The sequence below is a fragment of the Pan paniscus genome, chromosome 2 (genome assembly GCF_029289425.2).
Source record: "Pan paniscus chromosome 2, NHGRI_mPanPan1-v2.0_pri, whole genome shotgun sequence".
NCBI lineage: Eukaryota > Metazoa > Chordata > Mammalia > Primates > Hominidae > Pan > Pan paniscus.
Window position 1 is genome coordinate 136,104,126 of NC_085926.1, and position 16,359 is coordinate 136,120,484.

Below are 16,359 nucleotides of genomic sequence, written 5' to 3' on the forward strand. Positions count from 1 at the left end.
AGAAAATTGGAATGTAGGAATTTTGGAATACCTAAGAAGGACATGATAGCTGTCTCCAAGTAAAAGGTCTGTCTTTGTGGATAGTGTTATCCTTTTTTGTTCCAAGTAGAGGCAGATTTTTTTCCCTCAAAATTAGGAAAGAATTGCCTAACAATTAGTTTTGTCTAATAGTGAAATTAACTCTGGCAGTGAAATAGTACACATCACCAGAACTCTTCAGGCAGCAGTTAGGCAGTTGTATTTAATATTGTTTGTCTTTCATGATTTCATGAGAACACAACCAGAACGAAGGGGAAGACGTGATTTGAAATTAAAGCACAATTTAGTAAAATGCTGCTTTTAAAGTATTGGTGTCTGATATTCTGTATTGTGGTAGTCCTAATCTCTCTAGGGACAAGTACAAATACATTGTCACTGGGCTTTAAAATGAATAATTGAGAATTTGTGATTGATCTGAGCAGTGTACTTGTTTGGCATTTTAGTAAATTGTCACAGTGACAAAAGGAAGTATTTTTTGAACTGAGGGTTTTGGAGGTATCAGAAAATCAAATTTTGGTTTCACATTGTTTTAGGGATAGAAAGAGGTTCTGGGGCTCCCAGTTGACCGGAAGGTTGAGTTGTTTCAGTTTGTGGTTTCCCAACCCTATCAGACTCACACACTCTGCTTATAATAGATATTTTGTGGCACTTTTTTGGCTATCTTGAAGTGGCATTCATAGATAAGTTAACTGTCCTCACATGTAACTTTTAAAAAGTTGATATAATGCCCCAGCTGTAATAAAGGAGAAAGACATGAAGCTAATTTATAACATCATTTAAACCTGTAAATACTCAGGTCCTGCTATACCAGAAGTAATTAAGTAACGGTATATTTGTAAATATACATAGTTTTGTTGTGAATGTGACAGTTACACTGCAGACTGATATATGTTGTAATGTTTACTTAAATACAATAAATGATATTTTTATGTGACTTTCTGAAATGAATGACTTTTGGTAAAGTTCCTACCAGGACAAAATACCACCTTTTCTTTATTCACATGAGTTACATTCTTGGAAAGTCGATTGTACATTAAAATGGTACAAAACATATTTTGTGTTTCTATGTAAAATGGAATTATACTCTAGGTTTTTTGCCTACATGACTGGAGAGTGGAAAGTTGGGGGGATGTGTGCCTATTATCCCAGGACATCTAGCATCTTTAGTCCTTGCCCACTAGATATCAGTAGCATTTGCTGTCATTGTGACAGCCAAAATCATGTTTCAGACTTACAAAATGGATCCTGATTAGAACTGCTGAGAGCATGGGGCTTTCTGAGTGATGTGTGTGTCTTAGCATACACCCTTCCCTTTTCTCACCTCCACTTCCATCTCCCCTCCAGTGTGTGACAGTGTATAGTATAAGCACTTGGAAACAAAATGTGCTATTAAACATTTTTTCCATGCTGGGTCTAGCCCTTAATATATGATATCACTTATTTATTATGTTTATTGCTTTTTCTCTTTCTCCCGTTGTTAAAATGTACACCCTTCAGTGGGCTTTTTTTTTTTTGAGATGGAGTCTCCCTCTGTTACCCAGGCTGAAGTGCAGTGGCGTGATCTTGGCTCATTGTAGCCTCTGCTTCCTGGGTTCAAACGATTCTCCTGCCTCAGCTTCCCCAGTAGCTGGGATTATAGGTGCATGCCACCATGCCCGACTAATTTTGTATTTTTAGTAGAGACTGGGTTTCACCGTCTCGGCCAGGCTGGTCTTGAACTCCTGACCTCAGGTGATCCACCCACCTTGGCCTCCCAAAGTGCTGGGATTACAGGCGTGAGCCATGCCTGGCCTTTTTTTTTTTTTTTTTTTTAATGTTAGTTGCCTAGAATAGTGTCTGCATAGCTGTTTAAATATTTCTTGACCAACTCAGTTAAAAAATACACTTCAGCATTGTTTTGTGTTCTCAACTGTATACTATATCATCGTAATACTAAATTACATTTTCTTTCTCAAACACCTTTTTGCTTTAGAGCTCTTGCATATGTTGTGCTCTCTACCTAGAGTCCTTGTCTTCTCCCCCTTCCTTTTTTTTTTTTTTTTTTTTTTCCTGAGACAGAGTCTTGCTCTGTCTCCAGGCTGGAGTGCAGTGGTGCACTCTTGGCTCACAGCAACCTCCACCTCCCGGGTTCAAGCGATTCTCCTGCCTCAGCCGCCCAAGTAGGTAGCATTACAGGCACACGCCACCACACCCGGCTAATTTTTGTATTTTAGTACAGACGGTGTTTCGCCACGTTGGTCAGGTTGGTCTTGAACTCCTGACCTCACTCTCTGCCCGCCTCGGTCTCCCAAAGTGCTGGGATTACAGGCGTGAGCCACTGCGCCCGACCTTACCCTTCCCTTTTTCACCTGGCAGATTAATATTAATCTTTCAGATTACTCATCCTTACTTCTCAGAGATTATTTTCCGTCTTGTCCCTAACTTCAATGATATCTTCAATTTTCTTTTTACGTTGTGTTCACTTTTATGATTACACTAAATCACTTTAATATGGTTACACTTGTAACTTGCTTGTTTACATGGTGTTTCCTTTATGTGCTATGAAACCCTGAGGGTAAGGAACTCTGTTTACATCCAGAACCTGGCATAATTCCTGGTAAATTAATGATACAATTTGAATTTCATTTAAAATCGAATTTTTGTAGAGTTCAAACTTCCTATTTTTGTGTTTGTTTCTTTAATCTCTCCCCAAACCAGGATTTTCTCTCACAATGCTGAATTATGAACAGTTTTATCTTGAAGTTCCTACTAGTTTGTGGACTAATTGACATGTTAAATTTTGATTAGCAACCACTGGTTTAAACATTCATTTCGTCTGGGGTCAGAATACCTCATTGGGAATTGTAATGCTATTTTAATTTCTAAAGAGCAAATGAATTAAATGAATAAGTAGATATGAAAATGAACTAGAACATACTAAACAAGTATATTTGGTTTTTGCTGAGTATTTAGCTTAGTTTGAGAGTAAGCTGCTATTAGTTGAGGATGGGTATTTTTGAATAATTTAGCTTTAACCATGAATGTGAATAACTGAAGACTATTAGTACCCTTGTCAAAGCAAATTACCCTCTTTGCACAGAAATAGAATTACTCTGAAAATCGGTATTTCGGGATACTTTTACAGTTTACAAGGGATTTTCTGTGTAATTTGAGGCACAGTCTGAGACATGTGATAACATCACCATTTTATAATTGAAGAAACGGTCTCAAATTTTAGCTTTTTCCAAAGTTGCATAGCTAGTAAGTGGTAAAACTAAAATTCATACCTAAGTCTTCAAATGCCAAATTATTTGTTCTTTCTGCTACATGATATCTGAGTATGTTAGAAATAAAGAACACTATATTTTGATAAAATATACACAGAGCAAGACTTTATTGAAATAAGTTTGGTATTTTCCTATTAGCCTTCAAATTTTTATTCTTCATTGTCTAATAAACTAATGGTTTTACCCTAAAACTTGAGTTGAACACTTATTTTTCCCATTTTTTGAGTTAAATCCTATTCATGACAAGCCTGGGGTTTAAACCCTACCTGAATAAATTTTTTTCAAAAGGCAATGGTTTAAATTCACCATAGTCATGGATAGTTTATTCAATCAGAGGGACAATCAGAGCCTGTTCTAGTTTGCCTTTTTAGGACATCTCACTAGTTTCCTGAGCTATCGGTAAGTTTTTCTGCTTTTCTTTTGCACTATTAAAGACAAACAAAAGGTGGGATTGATTACTCAGCTTAATTTGTCTCCAACAATCTTATTTTATGCATATTATTCTGTGACAGTTATTAATGATGCCCTCTTTCACTCTTAAAATTATCCTGATTTGGATGATAAATTCAAAGGCCTATAAGTTACCTATTGCTGTGTAACAAATTGCCCCAAAACTTAGCTGCTTAAATCATTTATTATCTCAGTTTCTGTAGGTTAGTAATACAAATGTGGCCTAGTTGGTGCCTCTGGCCCAAGATCTCTTATGTGGTTGCAGTCAGGGTGTCAGCAGGAGTCACAGTGTCATCTGAAGGCTCAGTTCAGGGAGAATTCAGTTCTAAACTCACTCATGTGGTTGTTGGCCGGTTTTAGTTCCATGCCATGTGGGCCTCTCCACGGGGCAGCTCCACAGCCTGACAACTAGTTTCTGTTAGAGAAAAAGGGAGGGGGCCGGGAGAACTTGGAAGTTTCTGAAATGGCATCTTATTACCTCTGCTGCGTTCCATTTGCTAGAACCTACTTACTTGATCCAGTCCTCACTCAAGGCGAGGGATTGCACGAGGGCGTGAATATCAGGAGGTGGGGATCATTGGGGCCTATCACAGATAGTCACCTTAATAAAAGGAAAACTGCTTCCACATAATACTTTTCCACAATGGAATACAACTCATTACCTGTTGCTGTTTTTGTTTTCCTGAATAAATTTACTTCAAACTTCTCCCCAGCTCTCTTATTCATGGCTGCTTCTGTGCATTTAATTGTAGCTGGAGAAAAACAGCCATGCTGATGGGTTTCCTGTCAAATTTATAATCACAAGCCTCAGTAAGCCCCTTATTGCTCTCTGGCAGTCCTGGTACATTTTCCTGGCCCATTCAGTGTCTTATTCCTTCTCCTCTTTCTTCAAACCACTCACATTTCTTCCTCTATTTTTACTTTCCAAAAATAGAAGTAATCTGAAGAGAACTTTCACAAGCTCTCACCACCATATCCACCCAGGCTGGAGTGCAGTGGCTTGGATCTTGTGGAGTGATCTTGGCTCATTGCAACCTCCGCCTCTGTGGATCAAGCGATTCTTGTGCCTCAGCCTCCTGAATAGCTGGGATTACAGTCACCCGCCACTACACCTGGCTATAATTCTCTCTTGTTATTGTACTTACACGTGCTCTACTTGACTAGTAAATCCCATTCTCCCTCAGTTATTCATGAACATTGTTACAGTTCTCCCCCTTCTCATGCAGCATCAAATTGTCTTCTCTATTAAAACATTTCCATCAATGAATAAGCATGCTCCAATTTATTCTGTCTTAAAAAATAGACTCTCTCCTGAGTCTGCTTCTCCCTCTAGCTACTATATTTCTTTACTCCCCTTTACAGTGAAAAGCCTTCTTTCAAGGTTCTTCTTCTTCTGGTTCTTCTTTTCCCATTCTCTCTTAAACTGTCTCCAAGCAGGCTTTGGCCCCACTGTACTGCTGTTGTCAAGATCAGTGAACACCTCCATGTTCCTAAATCCAAAGGTTAGATCTTAATTATCATCTTAGCTACACATCACTAGGATTTGACATAGTCGATTAGTCCCCTTTTGAAATAGCCCCTTGATTTGACATCCTGGATTTCTTCACTCTACACTGGCTGCTTGTTTGACTACTCCAGAGCAGAGTCTTCCGGTCTTGCGGTATCCAGGATCACTCCCTTAGTTAATTAATTTCATTATATGCCGACAACATCTGATTTACACGTCTAGCCCACAACTTTTTCCTAAACTCTAGGCTTACATATCCACTGCCAACTTGACATCCTCACTTGGATGTCTAATATGATTCTCAATCCTAACATGTCCACAACTGAACTTTTGATCTTCCCAGTCAAATTCAGACCTCCTACAGTCTTCCTCATCTCATTAACTAGCAACTCAGTCTCTTTTCTTTTCTTTTTTTTTTTTTTTTTTGTGGTGAAGTCTCACTCTGTCACCCAGGCTGGAGTGCAGTGATGTGATCTTAGCCCACTGCAACCTCCACCTCCCTGGTTCAAGTGATTCTCCTGCCTCAGCCTTCCGAGTAGCCAGGACTAAAGGCGCGCGCCACCATGCCCAGCTAGAGACAGGGTTTCACCATCTTGGCCAGGCTGGTCTCGATCTCCTGACCTCGTGATCTGCCCGCCTCAGCCTCCTAAAGTGCTGGGATTACAGGCGTGAGCCACCACGCCTGGCGGCAATTCAGTCTTTTAATGTGCTCAGGGAAGTAAGTGTTACCCTTGCCTCCTTTCTTCTCTCACACCCTACATCGAGTCTAATGGCTTATCCATTTTATAACTTCAGCACTTACCTGGAATCTGAATACATCTTCCACAGTGTTTGGTCTAGTCCATGCTACCATCATCTATGAAATAATAGCATTTCTGGTGATGGAAATAACCTCCTTCCTAGTCTCCCTACTTTTGTCTTGTATCCCTTCCCTTTCTCCACACGTGTCTGTTCCTAAATTGCAACCAGAGTGATGCTTTAAAAACATAAGTCAGGGCCAGGCATTGTGGCTCACGCCTGTAATCCCAGCACTCTGGGAGGCTGAGGTGGGAGGATCGCTTGAGGTCAGGAATTTGATATCAGCCTGGGCAACGAGGTTGAGACCTTGTCTCTACTAAAAATAAACAAAACATAAGATAAGTACACACATAAGTCAGATCATGTGTCTATTTCCCTAAACCCTCTAATGGCTTCCCAACTTGGACCATAAAAATAAAAATCCTAACAATGACCAACAAAGTTCTATACCAGTGCTATCCAATGGAAAAAGGCAAGCCACATACGTGATTTAAAATTTTCTAGCAGCCATGCTGTCTAAAGTAAAAAGGAAACAAGTGAAGTTGATTTTAATGTTATTTAAACAAAGCAAAATATTATTTCAATATATCTGTGTAATAAGTTATTACTGAAATTTGTTGCAAAAATAGCAAGTCTTCAGTATCTGATGTATAGTTTATACAATTTGGATGCTAAATTTTTATTGGAAATACTTGATTCATATTTAGGTGTCATAAAGTTTATAGTTGAAAATGTAAACTCATATACCCAAGTAGTTCCAAATCATTCTTAAAAGTTTTAAAATAACTGAATCCAGTATTGGTTTTTTAATTTTAATTAAAGTTTAAAATATAAACAAAATTCACTTCCTAGCCACATTTCAAATTTCAATTGCCATATGAGGCTAGAGGCTGGCTTACTGGACAGTGCAGCTCTTTACCATCTGGCGCCTGTTCTCTGCCTCATCTCCTGCTGCTTTCTCCTTTGCTCATTCTGCTCCAGCTATAATGGCCTCCTATTCTTTGATTATGGCAGATACTTCTCATTTTAGGGCGTTTGAATTTGCTGTTCTTTTTGCCTAAAAAAAGCTCTACCCCTAGATAGGTGCACAATCTGCTCCTTCACCTTCTTCAGGACTTCGCTCAAATGTCACCTTTTTAGACGTTCTTTCTCTTATCAACCCATTTAATATCTGTACAAATTGCCTTCTCTCCCTACCTCTTATATTTCTAGGCTGCCTTCTGAAAGAAGAGAGAAGAGGACTGGGAGGGGAGAGGTGACCTGATCTACAAGGAGCAGTGAAATACCAGAATTGTCCTATACAGATAAACGAATACATTAGACAAAAGCGTAGAGTAAGATAAGGTTGAATAAGTGATCATACCCCTTCAGCTTGCTTGCTGTCTGAGCAACTTATATGATTATTTTTGCGTATACATAACAATTTCAGATACTAAGCTTCTTAAATGCAAGGCTCTGCCTTAATGTCCTCTTATACCTTCTTTGGCATCTAGCATGTAACTTTGACCAAAAGGCAGTGTGAAATCTCCAATTGTGGGCCACCTATTGGTTAGCCTTTTGTGTTTTACATCCTGCGGTGCCTCTCTATCTTCTGTTCTTTTCAGTGCCAGCAACTAGTATACTTGCTGATTGTTTACTTGTATTGGCTTTGCATGCCCTGTGGCAGTGATTGTGACATTGATTCTTTCTTTCCTTGTCCATCCTGGTACACTCTTACTCATTTTCCAAAGCCAATTCCTGAAAGAAGCCTTCCCTGATTCCCCTGGTTTACAAATGTCCTCCTCAGTGCCGCCTTTATGTTGTGTATACTATAATTCTTATATTCTAATAGGGAAATAATCATGTAAACATAGTAACAAGAGAATATGAATTCTTGAGAACAGGGACTGTGCCTTGCTTATCTTCTTTATTAAAGATAAATTTATTTTTAATGCTTTCCTCAGTGCATGTTATATTGAATGAACCAGGCACAGAGCAGCAAAAGAATTGCTATTAATGGGGGAAACTTATGTTAAGATACACATCATTGAGAGGTAAGAGATGTGGAGCTATAGACAGTAAAGGTAGAACAGTAACATCAAAATCAATCTCTGGATAGGAGGGTCTGAGGTACTTAGAACTTACTATGTCAGAAAACCAGGAAAACATGTACTCAAATGGAGTGGCAAAACTTACCTGTTTGTATTATAGTAGTGCTTTCTTTCAGTTCTTCTGTAGCTTTTGGTTGTCATATATTGTTTCTTGATATGTTCGTACAGTTATTTGTGTCCTAACTGTACATTTGAAGATACGACAAATGGGTAAAGATCATGAGAAGCCCCATTTGTAAACCGAGGGATTGAGCAGATTATTGTTGAGAGTCCTTCTAACTCTGTGATTCTGTTATTTTGAGGAAAACATCTGTTAGCAGGTGCTTTAATGGTACCCTGGTGGGCACAAGAATTTTCACCACTTTTGCCTCTTTGTTTCCACTGTTTGTTCTTTAAAAATGAAGTACATGCTAAAAGCAAGCATTTGAGCTGGATGTAGTGGCACATACCTGTAGTCAAGTTACTTGGGAGGCTGAGATGAGAGTATTCCTTGAGCCCAGGAGTTTGAGATCGGCCTGGGCAAGACGGCATCTCTGGTTTTTTTTTTGGTTTTTTTGTTTTTTTAAAGCAGGTATTTGAGTTGCCTTTGAGGATATTTTGGTAGCAAATTCAGAATATGAAAATATGTGTTGACTGGGCACAGTGGCTCATGCCTGTAATCCCAGCACTTTGGGAGGCCAAGGCGGGCAGATCACGAGGTCAGGGGTTCGAGACCAGCCTGGCCAACATGGTGAAACCCCATCTCTACTAAAAATACAAAAATTCGCCAGGTGTGGTGGTGCGCGCCTGTAATCCCAGCTACTCAGGAGGCTGAGGCAGAAGAATTGCTTGAACCCGAGAGGCGGAGGTTGCAAGTGAGCCAAGATCATGCTGCTGAACTCTAGCCTGGGCAACAGAGCGAGACTTCGTCTCAGGGGAGAGGGGGAAGAAAATATATGTTGACTTAGTTAACTATATTATCAGAAAACTAGAGTTTGTGTAGTTCTCCAGAGTTATTTTTGGTGGCTCAAAAGTTTTAAGCTGGCACCGTGTCTTGGTAATTAACTTTTACTGATTTGGAGTTCTGAGTAAATTGGAAAAGTTATTTCTTCCTCCCTATAAGAACTTATTGCTAACGGCGGGGGAGTATATAAAGATATTTCAGCAGGCATCAGAAAAAACAAGCAGGGGACAAAACTTTTTCTCTGGTTCTTAAATATGGATTCTTTGTTTTAAATAATATGAAGCATCGAAAATTAAATATTAAAAAAGAGTTACCCTCCAAAATAAGTATTACAAGAAATAACACAATAGAAAAACTTCACAATACAAATGAAAAGGAGGTAAGTGTCTTCCCTTTGTACTCTTTCTAATTCTACCCACCCGTATCCAGTTCAGTTGAGACAGCTTGGGTGGCCTACAGATCACTCTAATTCTTAATTGTTTTCCTTCACAGAAAGTGTGACAACTCCTTTATTTATTTTTACTTCTGCCTCCAGCAGTGAAGCTTCTCTACATTAGTCTAAGGATTTCCTCTTGTACCTAGACTACCCCTTACAGACTATTTCATGGAGTCCTCACTCTTCCTTGGCTGAGAGCCAGATTTTGTCCTTTCGTGTATACTAATTTACAGAAGTAATATTCCTATCTATTAATTATACGTACATGACACCCAGCAGTTAGTGAAGAAACTTAGCTTGCTGCTAAGTGTATATGCTAACATATTTGCCTAGGTCTTCTGTTGGCAAAACTTCTAGGGCTCGCCACAAAGGTCCCACTGTCTAGCTATGTGTTTAGTGAGAACTAGGAGTCTTCTTTCTTTTCTGTCTTACTGTTTATCTTTGTCATGAGCTTTTTTTCAGACTAATGTAATAAAGTATTTACAAAAATATACTTAATATCTTCCTGATGATTCTTCTGAATGAACAAAGTTATGTGCTTTGTAATTACGTTGATTTTCCAAACTCTCCTGCTAGTTTTAAGACATAGTAAAATGTATACCATGGACATTCTTACTTTTGAAATTGGGCATTCTTAGAAGAAAAATATTGATCTTTGACATCTTGAACTGAACACTACAGTTTCCCATTATTTTGATACCTGAGAGAGAAAAGTCACCTGCTTAAGTATCCCATATCATGAGGAGGCAAAACTAAGTATTTCATATAAATTTTAATGCATCTACCTTAAGTTAAATTATCTAGTCACTTGATATTGTGGGTGATGCTGTGAATTTGTGATTTGCATGGCTTCAGATGTCATAATTTTTCCCCCCACTTTCTAGGAAGTAACAGCTAGCAGTCGCCACTATGTTGACAGGCTATTTGACCCTGATCCCCAGAAAGTTCTACAAGGTGTCATGTAAGTAGTATGTATTTAAGAGTCTATCAAAAAGTTGTTTGTTTTCATGTTTTAATCTGCCACATATTTTAATTTTGAAAATACAGGGTTATACCTTTTTCCTTTCATTTGGCTTCTTTCTAGAAAGACTGCTTGACATTCATGATGTTTAATATTTTACCATAAAGAATTGTCTTTTGAATAGTTGTTAACTGACATGGTTAGCTTCATTTTTTGTAGAATACTTGTTTCACATTAAAAAAATGTTTTCTTTGGAGAATGCTTTTGCTTCTTTAATATCCACAAAAGCAGGAGAATAAGATTGATGGTCTTTCATAATTGGAACGCAGTGAAAGAATAGACCAGTAGGGTTTTTTGTTTTGCTTTGTTTTGTTTTTGGTTAACTCATTAACTGTCACCAAGATTGAGTCTCCTGTTGATGTTTTAAATTTCGAATTTAGAAAGCTGTCAGAAAATTTAAACTCTTAATAACCATAATGCCTTTTTTTCTCCAAAATTTCATGTTTAATGAGAGGAAACATTTTTAAGCAACATACCAGAGGTAATTATGCTCTTAAAAAATTAAGAGAAGCAAGTAGGATAAGATTTCAGATTTATTCCCTTTCCTTTGAGTTTCAGATTATCATACTCAGCGCATTAGTTCTGAGGAGGAAGGTCTAGACTAAGGCTCATCATGGGGTTGGGAAATGTGAAGGATCCACAGGCCTGAACTGTGTCTATGGGAAGAAAGACACAAAAAAGGGTCAAGATACATTTGGGTAATGATGAGGGTGCCCATGAGGGAGGCCTCTTTCTTTTTCTCTAATCCCATAAGCATTGTCAGCCAAATAGTACTTTAACTTGTGCTTAGCCATGGCAAGGCTGGGATGCTTTGTTTATACAAGTTTCTTCAGACTGCAGTTCTTAAAGCCTCTCTCCCCAAAGGCATTGTAGGCTTTGGAGTTGTGAATTTATAAAGGGAGGTAAAATAAAAGTGCTGTAAAACTGCTTGGCTATTCAAATTGAGCTGGAAGGGAAGGTGGGAAGCTGGTTAGGATCCACCGAGATACTTGACGCTTACTTTCACGGCTTCTCAGTTTACAAAAAACGGTGGTATTTCTGGTGTTCTCATTATGTTAACTTTGCCTTTGTTACCTTAAGTAGGAGACTTTATAATTATTTAATCACTCCTTTTTAGACTAGTTGAATTATTACCAGGAAAAATGGTTTATTAAATCCATCTATTAAATAAATCAGTTTGGGTTGTACCTACACACACAAGTTCGTCAAGGGGGCAGGTTTTACTTAACACTCTTCCTTAGACAGATACTCTCCACATATAACCAGATAGCTCCGTATATAGATAATTCTAAATATTACTTAAAATTACTTAATAAATGGTTGAGAATGTTAGACTTATTAAGTGTTCAATAAATGGTATTAAAAGATGATATCACTGCTACTATGTTTGGGAGAAAGCTGTTTAGTAATCAAGAATTCTGTGTGATAGACTTGCAGAGTTCTATCTGATATGAGTAGCTGATTCAAATGTTGTCACTTTGAGAAATTTTTTACTTACCAAAGAACACTAGTTTCTCAAAAATTGATAAAATACCAAATGATAAAAGTGGGAAAGATAGAATTATGACAAAGCAGCTAAAATGTAGTTTGATAGCCTTAGTGTCTTTTGAAAAACTACCAGTTTGAGACCTAATTAGCTGTCAGCTAGACATAAAGAAATGTTTGTGTGAAGGAATGGTAGAGTAGAAAGAGCATGGGCTTTGGAGTTGGACCATAGTGGGTTGAATTCCTAATTCTGACATTTTCTGTTATGGTCCCTTTCTAGTGGTGTGCTTGGACAAGTTTTGTAATTTCATTGAGCCTCAATTTCATCATCTGTAAAGATAACACTGCCCATATTGCCAGGTTGATGTGAGAATTAAATCAGAATTATAAAATTCAATGTCTGATACGTTGTGGATCAATTGGCACTTAAGTGGTTAGTTGTTATTAGCCCCAATTTAAAACAACTTAAAAAAAAAGATAATTCTCCTCAAAGAAGAGAAAGGGGGAAAAAAACAGAGGAGACAGTTCAAACTAAAGTAGAAGAGAGAGAGGGACTAAAATTCCTAACTCAGACAAGAGAATGTGAGTGATAACATTCTAGTAAACGTGATTGTTAAAACACTAAAATCTGTTTATAGTTTAAAGGGGACAGATCACCCAACATTTTTTTTTCTTTATCTCAGAGTAGTACTGATCTTATGGAGATAGTGTAGTGTGATTTGATAAAGCTTCCTTTTCTCCAGATAGAAATATTTATTCTTTCTGACTTCTTTCTTAAACTTTGTTACTGTCTGAAAATTAATTGTACATGGTCAAGAGAATGAAAAGTGGATTACTTTCAACATTATCTGTCTTTAAGTAATCTTTTTTTTTTTTTTTTTTTGAGACGGAGTTTCACTCTTTTTGCCCAGGCTGCAGTGCAATGGCGCGATCTCGGCTCACCGCAACCTCCACCTCCCGGATTCAAGTAATTCTCCTGCCTCAGCCTCCTGAGTAGCAGGGATTACAGGCACCCACCACCATGCTCGGCTAATTTTGTATTTTTAGTAGAGACGAGGTTTCTCCATGTTGGTCAGGCTGGTCTTGAACTCCCGACCTCAGGTGATCCACCTCTCGGCCTCCCAAAGTGCTGGGATTACAGGCATGAGCCACCGCGCCTGGCCTAAGTAATCTTGTTTAATACAATATGTATAGAAAAAGGGAATGAAAATGGTATTTAGGAAAAGAGAGTTGACCAGTTTTTTGATTTTTATACACCTCACAGTCATCATTAAGTCACCATTAAGTCATCATTAAGAGACCATTACTAGACCAAAATAGGTAGGTAGAAAGATGGCCACAGAGTATAAACAACCAAAGGTAGCCTATTAATTTTAGGGAAGGAAAAGGTAGAGGCCGAAATAGCATTAAATCCAAAATATTTAATTGAAAGGACATAAAATAATTGACAAAAATTGTAGCTTTGACTACAAGCCAACCAGAGTTTTATCATTTTTCTGGCTCTTTCAAGTTTGATTTTTCTCAATAAATGTTGTGAACATATACGAAGCATGGTGGAAGGCACGTGTAGTTAACAGTTGCTTGGGAGGCTGAGGCAGGAAGATTGCTGGAGCCTAGGAGTTCAAATCCTGCCTGGGCAACACAGTGAGACTCTATCTTGAAGACAAATAAGATGGTGAACATGTGTAACATACTAGCAGGAAAAGCAAAATCAAATTAAAGATGAATAATGATTCTTCATCATAGTCTACAACTAATCTACTAGCTGAGTTAGAGCTATAGATCTACCCATAAATATGGGGAACTTTGTAGATAGCTTACATCACAGTGAACCATTTTACCTAGTCAGTGAGTATGCCTTGTTGAAAGATAACATTAAGCATCAGAACTGCTTAATTTTCAATTGTTGAAGAATGCAGAGTTATCTAGAGCTAAATTTGTTAGTAGCACAATAGTTAGCATAAACTTGAATGGTCCTGTTGTGTAAAAGGTTTGAATACAAAATTAGGTCGTTTTCTCTAAAAGAGCAAAATTTCATGTGCATAACTGAATAGATGATCATTAAGTAGGGAGTAAGATACGAGCCGAAAGAAGAGGGAAGTCACTGTGTAGGTCATAAAGCGTAGCCTTCGCAACTACAACAGAAGTAGGTATGTCAGTTAAACTACCCTGCATTGCAAGTTCTGAGCTTCCTGTAATATGGAGATCTGCATGTGACTTAAAACATTGCAGGACCTTTTTTGGTGAAGTTATTTTAGTATTGGTTCAACCAAGTTAAATCTCATACTTGAAGAAGAAGAAGAACTCTTCATATGATTTTGTAAATCATGAGTGAAAGCTACTTAAACACTGTTTTGTTTTGTTTTCTTAACATAACAAAATTAGAGCACTTGATCTGGTTTTCATGTTAGTGAATTTCAATGAAAAGATTAACAGAGGCCAGGCATGGTGACTCATGCCTGTAATCCCAGTACTGTGGAGAGACCAAGGTGGGCGGATCCCTTGAACCCAGGAGTTCCAGCTTGGACAACATGGTGAAACCCATCTCTACAAAAATAAAAATTAGCCAGGCATGGTGGTACGTGCCTGTAGTCCCCACTACTTGGGAGGCTGAGGTAGAAGGATCCCTTGAGCCCAGGAGGTGGAGGTTGCAGTGAGCCGAGATTATGCCACTGCACTCCAGCCTGCGTCACAGAGTTGTTTTTGTTTTGTTTTGTTTAAAAAAAAAAAGGTTAGCAGATATCCCTACATGGCCCTTTGTTGATATTGCTATGTTGAAAAGCAAAAGATGATATAAGTCAACGTAGCTAGCTTTGTAGTTTCAGAGTTTAATAGAATTAGATAGCTTGACTAGACCTCTGGTGAATTCAGTCAGACACTTGTGGATGCTGCAGAATCATGTGATTTTTTTTTTCCCCCACCAAGAATCCACTTCTAAAGTGTCTTCTGAAGCATTTTAATGTACTGATGATATGAGTTTATTTTGGTAATGATTAATTCTCTTAGCTCCAGGAAATTTTGTATCTCTGGTTTCAGTAGAATGTAGACAGGTTCCATTTTCTTGCATGAGCTAAAGATAAAGAGTTCCCATAAAATGAAGCCTTTGGGTTTTGAGAACTTTTAAGTTAAAGGGTTAAGTTTTAGAATAATTGAAAATAAGTATTCCAAAAAAATCATTTAAAAAATTTCTTCTCCTAATACATTTAATCAGTTTTTTTGTTTTGTTTCGAGATGGAGTCTCGCTCTGTCACCCAGGCTGGAGTGCAGCAGCGTGATCTCAACTCACTGCAACCTCTGCTTCCTGGGTTCAAGCAATTCTGCCTCAGCTTCCTGAGTAGCTGGAATTATAGGCGCCTGCCACCATGCACAGCTAATTTTTGTATTTTTAGTAGAGACAGGGTTTTGCCCTGTTAGCCAGGCTGGGCTGTTCTCGAACTCCTGACCTCAAGTGATCCTCCCACCTTGGCCTGTCAAAGTGTTGGGATTACTGTGCCCCGTCTTAATCGGTTATTTTTGAGGGTTATGGGTAAACATACACAAAGGTGACCTTAATACCAAATGTGATAGAGTGATCTGCATCTTACTTATTTAAAACTATATATTCTGAGAGAATTTGGTCAGAGAATTCAATAGGCAGGATTATCCAGGAATGATTAAATCAAATTGACATGGTCTTTACTTGCAGACAGATAAGCTGTTTGTATACATATGTCTATGTGATACTAACTTTGAACATCAAGACTATATATTTGCGTGCATATGTGTATATATCTTTTCTTTTTTTCTTTTTTTCTTTTTTTTTGAGGTGGAGTCTCACTCTGTTGCCCAGGCTGGAGTGCAATGGCGTGGTCTGGGCTCACTGCAACCTCTGCCTCCCGGGTTCAAGTGATTCTCCTGCCTCAGCCTCCCAAGTAGCTGGGACTACAGGCACAAGCCACCATGCCCGGCTAATTTTTTGTGTTTTTAGTAGAGATGGGGTTTCACCGTGTTAACCAGGATGGTCTCGATCTCCTGATCTCGTGATCCACCTGCCTCGGCCTCCCAAAGTGCTGGGATTACAAGCATGAGCCACCGTGTCCGGCATAATTATCTTTTCAAATGTATAAAGCGCTTAACTGCATGCTGCCATATTGTTCCATACTGTTCTAACACATTTTTTATGTTCCTTGGAATGATTAAATATATTTAAAGTGTTAATATCTACCAAAATATTTTGGTAGATTTTACTCTTCATTTTTAGAGAATGTAAGGTGATTTGTAATCATACATTGATAAAACAGAGTTAAATACATTAAATATCCTAATTTCGGAGCCAGTATTTAAT

The 16,359-nt window shown here is 38.2% G+C and overlaps 1 protein-coding gene across 5 annotated transcripts in view; it reads left to right on the forward strand.

The window, feature by feature from the left end:
* Positions 1-16,359, forward strand: part of ARMC8 (armadillo repeat containing 8) — a 112,826-nt gene that overhangs the window by 12,072 nt on the left and 84,395 nt on the right. For 3 of the 5 annotated variants that reach the window (XM_063602951.1, XM_034957456.3, XM_014344389.5), the window contains one exon: positions 10,414-10,490. The exons of the other annotated variants lie outside the window; for them this stretch is intronic. In XM_063602951.1, coding sequence (XP_063459021.1) covers positions 10,414-10,490 — 77 coding nt within the window. The remainder of the gene's footprint in view (positions 1-10,413; positions 10,491-16,359) is intronic. 5 annotated transcript variants of the gene reach the window in all.